Source organism: Gavialis gangeticus, unplaced genomic scaffold, assembly GCF_001723915.1.
Source record: "Gavialis gangeticus isolate Ggan-Ray unplaced genomic scaffold, GavGan_comp1, whole genome shotgun sequence".
Lineage (NCBI taxonomy): Eukaryota > Metazoa > Chordata > Crocodylia > Gavialidae > Gavialis > Gavialis gangeticus.
The window spans coordinates 57,616,529-57,627,792 of NW_017729022.1; the positions used below are offsets into that span (position 1 = coordinate 57,616,529).

Genomic DNA, 11,264 nt, shown 5'->3' on the forward strand with positions numbered 1-11,264 from the left:
ATGATAGCTTTTTTTCCCCATAAAATGAAACCTTTTATAATTCATAAGGTAGGAGAAACTTGTATTTTGAGATGCTTTGACTTTCACCATAAAAAATATATGCAACTCTATTTAAATGAAATCAAATTTCATTGTAGCATGCACTTTTTCATGAAGAGAAGGGTTTTATAAAAAGTAGTAGATACATCTCATATATCAATTCCATGAGTCCATGTACCTGTAGATAAAAATTCTCCAGAAAACAAATTTCTCAAACAAATGAAAAAATAAACACATTGCACCATCTAGTGGAGAAAACCCTATAAAATCTGTAAAAATTCACTGTACTGCGCATTAAATGTGGATAAGTATGTATTACATGATGTTAGACTACTGAACCTTAAATTAGTTTAATTTTTTTAACCTTTTAAATTGTTAAGAGGGTATAAATGGGAATATATGGTCTCCAAAGTAATTCAAGTTTGCAATTCAATCAATAGGCCTGTTTCCAGAATTTTGCTTGTAACACTAACCAGCAATTGAGTTCCCACTGTTTCTACAGACACTGTGAACATACTATTAAAGTTGTTGGAACAACTTTACTACTAAAATTAATCTCTTGAGAGAGTGGCAGACTGGTTATTTTGTACACCCATTTGAAAATGAGCATAGCATGCATTCAGCTGAAAGATGAGTTTTTGACAGGTAGGATAAAGGGATGATATATAGTAGGAACAGAGAGAACAAGCCGCATGAGAAAAAATAAGTCACAGGTAAATGAAGATCACAACAGTGAGTCACCAGTGACTCACTCAGATAAGAATTTATAATTTATTCAGTCAGGACAATATAATCTGCCTGAGAATGATAAAGAGCACTGTGATGAATATAGTATTGATGAAACAACCTTCCTCACTGCCACTTATAATTTAATATACTTCTTACAGAGTCATTATGAAAAGCATTACCTGAACATCTGAAGTGAATGGAGCTGGTTTAAATGTCATGGAACAATGTGATCTGGAAACCAATATAGGAGGTGGGGGAACTCTGTTTTTCTCAGTACTTGTAGACTGTTTGAGATTGGAGTACAATTTATTTTGCTCTGCTTCAACCTTCTGAATTAGAGTTAACGCTTCCTACAGTTAAATATTAAAACAGAAGATAAAAATCAAGGAGAGCTAGATACATGCAATATTTACAAGACACCTTCAAAATCAATGTTATAATCTAATATGTTGAAATTCACCAAAATATAGTAGTCTTTCCACAGAATGCATCTCATATGGTGCAAATTAAGGATTAGTGGGATTTAAATTGTCAGTGGAATCTTATATAAACTCTCCATGCAAACAAGAATTCCACAATGTACAACAGTAATGCGGAATTATTTGGGGAAGAGGGCTTCACCACAAATGCAGGTTCTCCATCCAACCCTAGCTTAAGAGGTAGAATGCTTACTGTTGACAGTTAATTAAAATAATGGTGGCCAGTTGCATATTCTGGCTCCAACCAAGATGGAGAAGTGGCAGAGGTCCCTCTCACAGAGGGAACTAGAGCCAAGTCAGCAGAGATTCTGGAGGAAAGCTCCAAGAACAGCCAAGTTTGGAGGGTTAGGACAATAGTGGGATACACAGTCCTGAAAGGAGAGAGAGAGAGTGCATGATGGGCAATGCAAGGCAAGATTCTTCCTCCACAAACTTTCTACCTCCCTTTGCCCAGACAAAAAGCTGAGAGATGTCTAGCCCTAGGCTACTTCAGTCATTTAAACTTCTTACAGGGTTTGGAAGGGCTCCTGCCCCTTTAGTTTTTCCAACTTCTATCCCTTTCCTTTAGCATTAATAACATACAGAAAATGTTTTGGACTCCAGACTCTGACTAATCACCTGCTTTAGAAAGGGGGAGGAATTTTGGCAAAGTAAGTTTTGGGGTTTTTTTGTTTTGTTTCATCTTTTTCACAGAATCAAGGAAGCATATTGAGCAAAGCTCGGTCATTCAGGTCTGTGTGGTGCTACCACTGGTAAGTATCTTGCTTCCCAGATTTTTCAGTCTGGGACTTCAGATATTACCAAATCCATGGCAGGTATCCTATGGGTAAGCCCAAAGGCTTGGGCCCAAGTTCAGATGCCTCTTAGTCTTGCTTGCCGCTAACCAAAAGGATACAGGAGAAAGCTAGTGGGAGAGCTGAAAGCATTCCTCCAGTACCACGAAATGTATAGCAAAGATCCTCCCATTGGGCTATACTAGACTCTCGCAGGGGTCAGCCTGCCTACAGTGCAAAGGACAGGTCTCCACCCTCAATTACACCATGTCATTCAAGGCTGAGAAGAAGAGGATCGCCCCTGCCAGGTACAGTAAAACCACCTGGGCCAACACCATCATCATGGTATCTCCCTTGACAGGTAAGTATTAGACCTTTATGGTAATGCTTAGTTCATCACATATTGCAGCTGGAATAAGTGTTTCATCCCAGCGATAAGTCAAGAAAGGTAAGCCTCTCTAAGATGTTAATAAACTTGAGGCCTGCCATTTAGATCCATTCCTGTTTCTGTCTTCATTCAGCTACATATTCAGTAACCTTTATGTTGTGCCAGAGTGCCAGGATGGCTCATCCCCAAGAAAGGGATGAGTTTTGGACATATGGTCTCTGTAGAAAGAATAGGAACTCACAACATCCACACTCATACAGGGTGTGTGTATACCTCCTTGCTGCATCTGGGATTGCCACCAAGAATTAACTCCCACCTTGTTCCCACTCTACATGCACCCAAGCTCAGCAGCTAGACAGAGCAGATGACTTAGCCTTAGAGGGATCCTGGGTTTATGCCCCAGCGCACTGAGAATCCCTCCATGACATTTAATCTGCCTAACTGCTGGGCTTGACGGCCTTACTAAGTGAAGTGAGTGGGCAGGGCCTGATTCTCAGGATCCGTCCCAAGCTCAGGAGGTAGGTGGTATAAATATAGCCATAATGATGTGCATTACTAAGGGACTGAGAAGACAGTTTACAAACAACTAATTTCATTCAAAAGCTTGTCCAAGTCTACTCAAACCATGCAGTTACTCCAGTAAAAGGTAATTACCCCCAAAATCCTTGCCTCTCACAAGCATTTACTGCTTTCTTAAAATTGAAAATAGTCATATAGCAAACAGTTTGAGAATGGACTTAACTCTCAACAGCTACATGTGTAAGGAATTTTACAGTACTGAAACATTCCTTAGAATTCAAAACCTGTTCTCAAAAAAGAAAAGCCCCCACAGATGATGACTGCAAAAATGTTACAGTATTAGATAAACATTGGCACTTGCTAATGAGAGGCATCACAAGCACAAGGACATCCTGACAATGCCATTTACATTTCGACTGTCTTTTTCCAGTATAAAAAGATTCTTACAATCTTTTTGAGAAGTTCTAACACCACTCTAGTTTGCATCATGCTTTGAAATTCAGCTGTGAGGAAGCCCTGGGGCTAGAAAAGTGACTGTTTTGCTCATGAAGTTCCATTCAGGTTTGATTATAAACTTTTGAAAGTTTCCATTCATCTGTTACTTGTTAGCAACATTTTGGCTGACTGTAAATACTGTAATCCAGGTGTGGGCAAAATGCGGCCTGTGGGCAATATGTGGCCCACCAAGCCATTCTACCTGGCCCGTGGGGCGCCTAAAACATTTAGAAAATGAATATTTATCTGCCCCTGGCTGCCTGTTATGTGACCCTCGATGGCTTTGGAACTTTGAAAGCAGATAACCTCTTTAGCAGAGAGGTAGAAAGAGCCAGGTCATGCCAGGGTGGGACTTATTTCATGCATCTCCTCTAAAATTTATGCAGATCTACAAAATTTGGAGCTGGAACTAAATCCCATTACAAACGAGGTCAAACATTTCTTTCCCTTTCCTTCCTTTTCTCTCTGCCACAGAAAGTTTCAAGAAGAATTTGGCAAGAGAAATTTTCATATTTACTTAGTGTGTTTTAAATGTGACATTTCACAGGATTTGTGGAATTGTCCCAAAAAAGATAACTCCTGTTACCTCAAGCAGCTGCTTTTGGGGGGCACTTGCCAGCTCTTTAGGGTACATCAGTGCAGCCTTCTGCATCAAGAAGATAGCTTTGGATAATTTATTCTTTTTTACTTTATTCATTATATCTGTTTCTGTAAAATAAATATTTTTAAAGCATATTTATATATTTTGTAGTAATAGTGCACCACATTTTTTAAATCGAATTAATATACATTACCTGTTAAATGAAAGCAATTTACATCTTTCTCATGAGACTTGGTAGCCCTGAAATTTTTGCCATCCATTTGAACATCTGTGAGGAAAGGAAGGATTAAGTTACTTTACTTATTGTGGTGTCCCTATTGAAAAAGTACTCTAGCAGGGTTTTTAAGTAGGTCTGCATTCAACATTAGCAATGCTGGTCCTCCCTGTTCTTGTTTGGCTCACTGGCATTTCTTTGAATGACCATACAAACAAACAATCTATCCCTCCCTGTTCTTATATAGGAACACAAAAGGGGCCTCCCAGCCCATAAATCCATCTCCGTGGGGCAAACAATTTGTCCAAAAGAGCCCACAGCAACTGTATTTCAATCCGTCTTACATACCACAGCCACAAAAGCATACTACATAAAAAAGCCTACATAATGTGCCACATGTGAAACACAAGAGAAAAAAAAAAAAACTCAGCAACTGCAGTGGCAAGAAAGTAGCAAGATCAAAATATGCTCAGATGAACAAAGGAGCACATCTTTCACTGGAGAAGTGGGAAGGGTGGAATCCCTTAATGGTCCCTGCCAGTTTTTGCTGAAAATTTCCTCTCTGACCCCAAATCTAGTGATTGACCATGCACACATGAAGTAGACACTACAACAGGCACCTGAGAGACTTGTAATTACCATTACGAAAACCAGTGCCTCCAAGTCAAAGTCTGACTTCTAGATATGGCGAATATCTGGTGCTTCAAAAGAAAGCAACCCTCTCCCAAAAAAACCCAGAAGCCAATAATTCATTAGCAGGGGAGAACATTTTTCCTAGTGCTTACAAGCAACTGAAGCCCTGAAGTCCTACCAACATGCAGAAGTCCTGAAGGGTGGATATCGAGATACCTCCCATAAAGAGACTAAGTTTCCTTTCAATCCCTTTGTGATAATATCAAATACTCAGCTCTCCATATGCGATATGCTTATATTGTATTATTGTACCAAGAACACCCCTACCCCTTCCATAAACTTACTGAGATTCATCTTAAAGCAATTCAGGTTTTTTGCCCCCACTGGGTTTTAGCAATGCCATTCCAAACCTTCCTTCTGATTGTTAGAAGCCCTCTTATTAGCAGTGCTAAACTCATCATAAAAGAGGGATCCTGTGCTATCTAAAATTCCAAGGGGAATTCTGAGATGTAAATTTTGTAATGCCTCTTTCATTTAAAAAAAAAAAACAAGAATGAGACCAAACAAAATGAATTTGGGGGACCTGCAGCACTGGAGGAGGGAACAGTATGCTTGCTGACTTTAAGAAGCTAAAAGTGTATTTACAGAAGTAAAAGCAGAATAGAACTATTATAAAATAGAATATTTAAGTCCCTTTCTCTAGAAAGAAAAAGCTGGTGCTACAGGACATGTGTAGATACTGGCCTGGCTAGCTGGAGCATGAGGGTGCTTCAGTGCAGGGGCTACCTGCTGGCTAGCCCTGCACTGGAGCACCCTCATACCCCAGCCAGCCCCTCCACAGCACACTGCGCCTGGTAGGAGCAGCCCTGGTCTGACAGGCTGACCCCCCAGACCCATTGCCAGCTGGGGCTGCTCCAACCTGCTCGTTCAAATGCAGCACCCAGAAGCAATAAACTGTGGCGCAATATGTGCTGGAGTTTATTACTTAGAATTAATTTCAGGAGTAGATGGGCCCACTCAAAGCTTTCTTCTCCCACCCTTTTAAAAGCAGTTAAGAGCCTCATTACAGCTGTAATACTAATACAGAAGTAATACTATTACTTCTTAGAAGCCAAATACTAAAATGTAAATCTCACTGATTTAACTAAATACAGATTAAAGATTGTTTGGGTTTAATAATCTGGTGCTAAAATCAACACACCTTTTTCTTTGTATGTGGAATGTACAAAGTGCCCTCAATTTACTGTATTTTAACAAGCACTGCTAAGACTTTATGACTTAAGCTGAATTACAAAAATATAATAAAAACACATACTAAATCGATCTGTATTACTTATTTAGCTTTACTGCACCTTACCTCGTGTCAGTTTAAAAAGCTTCACAGCTATTCGATGTTGAGCCCGAATGAGTTCTAAATGTAAATCCATCACAAAATGATTTCCTGTGGCTGCTTTATCACTGTCATGTGCTAAAGCATCACGTAGATTTTGACCATTTGGATCCATCTGATCAAAGAATAGTAGTAATTAAGTAAACCTTGATTTCCATCAAATATTTTAGTACATTTATTTTTTAAATTATTAGATTGTTCAGAATGTTAAAGAATTTTCAGAAACTTGTCAAAGTATAGAAGACTACATCATACTAAGAAATTAATTTCCTCTGTAAGTCAAAAACAAAATTAAAAATTAATTATAATACACAGATACAGGTAAGAACCATAAAAATGTTTTCTTTGTTTACAATCAAAGAAAAAAAAAAACCACAAAAATACATTACAAAAATCAAAAGCAAAATAGCGATGTCAGAACTTATTGAATAATATGTGCTATCTACACTAGGAAAATTATCATTTTCTATCCTTTTCAGGTGGGAGGGGTGAAGAATACACATTTAGCAGAACTTCGAAGAGTGAACATAACTAAAATTTCTAACATTATTCATATATTTTGCTCTAATATATACTTTTGAAGCCTTACCTTTGTACAACAGTGATCATATACTGATTTTCCATCTGGTGAAAGGGTCATTAAGCGAGACATGTTCATTCCATTAATTGCTTTTTCAAGACTTTCATAAGCAAAATGCAACTGTTCTGCAGGACTTTTCTGAAATGAATTTATATACAATCAACTTACAGTAGTAATGAAAGCTACAGTATAGGGTATAAAGGTCAGAGAGCTGTCATTACTGGTTGTTATTAAGACACTCGGGTACCCTGGATAGACACTATTCTTCTTTTACAGGCTAATTTTAAAGACTTAAAGTTCAACCATTTTTAGTGAAGGATAAATATGTATATCCACAAACAAGCTCAAATAACCAAGAACACAAGTAAAGAACAAAATTCTGAAATTTCTAAAAATATTCACTTAAAAGGAAAGTTTTTCTAGATAAATTTACAATGGAGAAGTCTCAGCCTCAAGTACAGCATTTCCTACAAAAGGTTTACCAACATCCATCCAAAAACTTAAAAAATTATAATGGTTCCAAGGGCAAGCACATTAAAATTATGGATATTCCAAAATTAAGGTGCATATGCACCCTATGGCCACGTCCAGATGAGCACAGATGTTTGGTTCCCCAGGGACAACTAGCAGCAGCACACCTTGCACCCAGAGAAGATGTGTGGTTTGGTGTGCAGCAAGTTATCCTGGCGGTGGTAGGGGAGGCTGGGGCCAGCAGCCTTGCCTGTGGTCCTGAGGTCCTCCCCAGCCTGCAGCAATGGTAATCCTGCCAGGCAAAGCCTGGCTGGCAGCCGCAGCACAGCTCCGGACGGCCCAGCTCTGCTTTGCAGCAGTGTGTGCTGCCTGTGCCTGCGCTGTTCCATTTTTTTTTTCCCCCGTGGGTTTTTTTGACCCTTGGATATCCCTGCAGGAAACCCCCACCCAAAAAGAGAGCAGCACACTCACAGGCAGCAAACCCTTGAAGCACAGAGAACACCTGATTGTGCGATATGTAGTGCAGGAGTGTTTGCAGCATCACATAGCCGTGATCATCTGGACACACCATATGTGACTGTACATTAAAACAGCCTTTAAAACTACCTCATGAGATAGTGTTTCTCAAGCACCGCAGTATGATAAAATACAGCTTTTTTTCCTATGGTGATTTGTGCTGAAAGCCCCATGTTCCATTTACACAGATTTAATGTTTCAATGAAACTTCCTAGTTCTGTTTTAAATAAATATATAAATAATATCTTTTAAACAAATCTAGCAATTAAGTATATGTAAAACATGCAAATGAGACAGAGCTTCACTGAAGTCTTTACTTTATTTAGTGTACGCTAGGGCAGAGCGAACCTTTGGTTGTTGATTCAATTCAGAGGAGATTCGGGCTGATTCAGCGGCTGAATTGATTCAAAGCCTACAAAATCGATTCAGATTCGGAAAAGCTTTGGATTCAGGCAGTCCCCGCTCACTGCCGCAGGGAGCTGGACCCGGGCTCTGTGCCGGTAAGTATGGGGGAGACTATGGCCAGGTCCCATCCCCTGCCTGCTCCCCCAGCCCTCCTGAGTGTCCCCCAACCCCTACCCCGCTCTCTCAACCCTGTCAATGGCTGCCCCACCCAGCCCAAGTGTACAAGCACTTAAACAAAACAAAACAAAAAAAAACCCTCCACACTCACCAGCTGCTGCAGTTGCTGCAGTGGATGTCAGGGCCTCTAGGTGCTCTTGGTAGAGCCCCCCCCATGCAGCATGGGGCAGTGGGGGGCAGCAGGGATCGCCCTCTCTCCCCTCCCCCCCCAGCAAGAGGTTTTTTGTTTGTTTCTAAGTGTCAGGACACCGGGGCGAGGTAGGACAGCCGTTGACGGGGCTGGGAGAGCAGGCGGGGATTGGGACCTGTTTGATTCAGTGGCTCAATCCCCGAATCAGATTCAGCCAAATCAATTTCGGACAGTGATTCGAATCACTGAATCGAATCACTGTCCCCATATCAGCCAAACCCAAATCCAAAGCAAATACTAGCTGCTTTGCACAAGCCTAGAGTGCACCATGTAAAGACCAATATATTCTGAAAGTGCAGTTGTACATTTTATATATGTGATATGTTGGTCTTCACATAGTGTACTCTCAACAAAGCAAACGCTCCAGTGAAGTTGTGTCATTTGCACATGGCTTACATATGCTTAAATGATCATTTAAGTTCATTACAGAGGGTCTCACTAAATGAAGCAAAGTTTTTCTAATAGCCATTCTATCAAATCATGTTTGTTAGATTTGTTAAAGACCCCAGAAGAATCCTGTTATTAACCCTTTTCAACATTGTAAGGCTAATCCTGTGCATCACACTACTACATGCAAAAATCAGCTGCATATGAAAAAGCACCCAAAGCATGGTTTGCAAATCCATCCAGAATGCTAAAGCCTGCTTTGAGTACAGCACAAAAAATAGTGGAAAAAGCAGAAACATGCAGGAAAAACTTAGCATAAAATACAGTCATATCACAGGAGACTATAAAAGGTCAGAAAGGGCTAAATTTCCTGGGTTTCCATATGAAGATTTAAGAAATATGTTTGTACTGATGCAACTGTACAAAAACAATTCAACTTCAAAAAACTAAAATGCTAAATTTTAAAAGGATGTTTACAAAGTGGAAAAACATTTAAGAAAATGCTTTTCACAAATATTATGCCAATGGCAAAGGAATATATTTTACCTTCAATATTTCAGGAATGTCAAAGATTTGAGTTTCTATCAGTAATTCTGATTCATTTCTTTCTCCTTTTGTATAAGAAAAAATAGAGATGAAAATCAGCTATACTGAATTAATAACATCAATGTTGCTTAAATAATCTATTAGTAACCAAAGACTTTGGCAACCACATAGAGTTATTTTGTACTGGCCTTGAGAAATAATTGCATTGTTTCAATTATTGTGCAACGTTTTATGGTTCTAACCCAAGAGATAAAGATAAAGATAAAGATGGACAATTACCTTTAGAATTATGCTTTGGCAAATAAAAATATGTCAGTTTAAATGTGCATCATTTTTCAAACTAGATAATGCCAGGCAAAGTGTATGAACATAAGGAATCGTATAAGGCTAGAAAAAAGACATTGCCCAATGAAGCAGAGCAGCTGTGCTGGGATGTGCTGGCACAGCTGACTTGTTTCATTTGGCAAAACACACGTCATCTGTTGTCCTGCCTGTTGATCTTGTGGGACAACAGGTGACATGATCCATGTTTCCAGAGATGCGCCCCTGGAAATCCCAGGGAACATCTCAGGAAGTGGGAAAAGCTGAACAGTGAACAGGCACTCCAAGGGCTTAGGGGGCCCAATCCAGTGCAGAAAATCCTGGAGTACAGAGGACCAAGCTCCTTAAACCCAGATAGACAGCTCCTACCCAGGGTGGCTACAGAATGGTCACAGATCTGGGTTGCCCACACTCCCATCATAAAGTAAATAAGATTTCCACTGCAATAAAGTGGCACAAATTATTACTATCTTTTGTTGCAGCCACAAACTTGGGCATTTGTGGTGTGACAAAGGATCTGGACATCTATTTGATTTTGCTTTGTGAAAAATATTTATGGTGGCACAAAGGTCATGAAAGGTGATGTCTGTTTCCACCCTTAGTTCACAGTCTTATTGTAATATTTATAGCACTGTTAGAGGGATGTCATAACCATGGTGGTCCACAGTGACCTGTACAAGACTGCTTTGCATTCAAAAACTTACCTAAGCTTATCCCAAATATACAGTTGGTCCAACGAAAGATATCACCCAAAAAAATCCCTGCCTCTGTAATATTTATATTTATTTTTCATTCTTGAAAGCAAAGTTTATCTGATTCACCATCAGATTTTTAAGTAATTTATACAGGTATTTCAAAAATATCTGAATTAAGATAATTTTTATAAAACAGTAATTTTCCATTAAAAGGTATTGCTATTTCAATTTGTGGCCTAAGTGGTAAACTAATATTCAAGATCTTAACTGTTTCCAAAAGAAGAGGAAGTCAGCAAGAGACAGAAATTTCTTTAACATAAACTTGTTTTATTATAAAGAATATACACAGAATCCTGTTCCCCAACAAAAGAAAGCCATTCCTTTTCCTTACAGATCCAAGCTCCTTTCCAATCAGCTATATGTCCAAAAAGCCTCCCTCTCTCGCTGCTCATTCATTTGCTATATGTTCTGTTTTTTGGCTGCTTTTCTCTGGCATCCGCTAGCTCTGATCACAAAATGGCATATCTACATCCAATAATATCAAGCAAAACCCCTCAGCTCACAAAGGCCTGTTTCTAACCAAACTTGCATAAGGCCTGCATTATGGTTTGTTTCTCTTATTGTTTTAGCTATCTTATTTGAAAAAGCAGAATAACCTTTTTTTTATGTTTACCCTGAACGCAGAATGGTTGTAACTGCTAGAAGCCTCAATAAAG

The 11,264-nt window shown here is 39.3% G+C and overlaps 1 protein-coding gene across 7 annotated transcripts in view; it reads right to left on the bottom strand.

The window, feature by feature from the left end:
• CFAP54 (cilia and flagella associated protein 54) overlaps positions 1 to 11,264 on the bottom strand; it is a 308,490-nt gene that overhangs the window by 243,131 nt on the left and 54,095 nt on the right. For all 7 annotated transcript variants that reach the window (XM_019515046.1, XM_019515044.1, XM_019515049.1 and 4 more), the window contains exons 15-20: positions 9,533 to 9,597; positions 6,850 to 6,978; positions 6,228 to 6,375; positions 4,217 to 4,291; positions 4,009 to 4,130; positions 948 to 1,118 (exon numbers count right to left, since the gene is read on the bottom strand). In XM_019515046.1, coding sequence (XP_019370591.1) covers positions 948 to 1,118; positions 4,009 to 4,130; positions 4,217 to 4,291; positions 6,228 to 6,375; positions 6,850 to 6,978; positions 9,533 to 9,597 — 710 coding nt within the window. The remainder of the gene's footprint in view (positions 1 to 947; positions 1,119 to 4,008; positions 4,131 to 4,216; positions 4,292 to 6,227; positions 6,376 to 6,849; positions 6,979 to 9,532; positions 9,598 to 11,264) is intronic.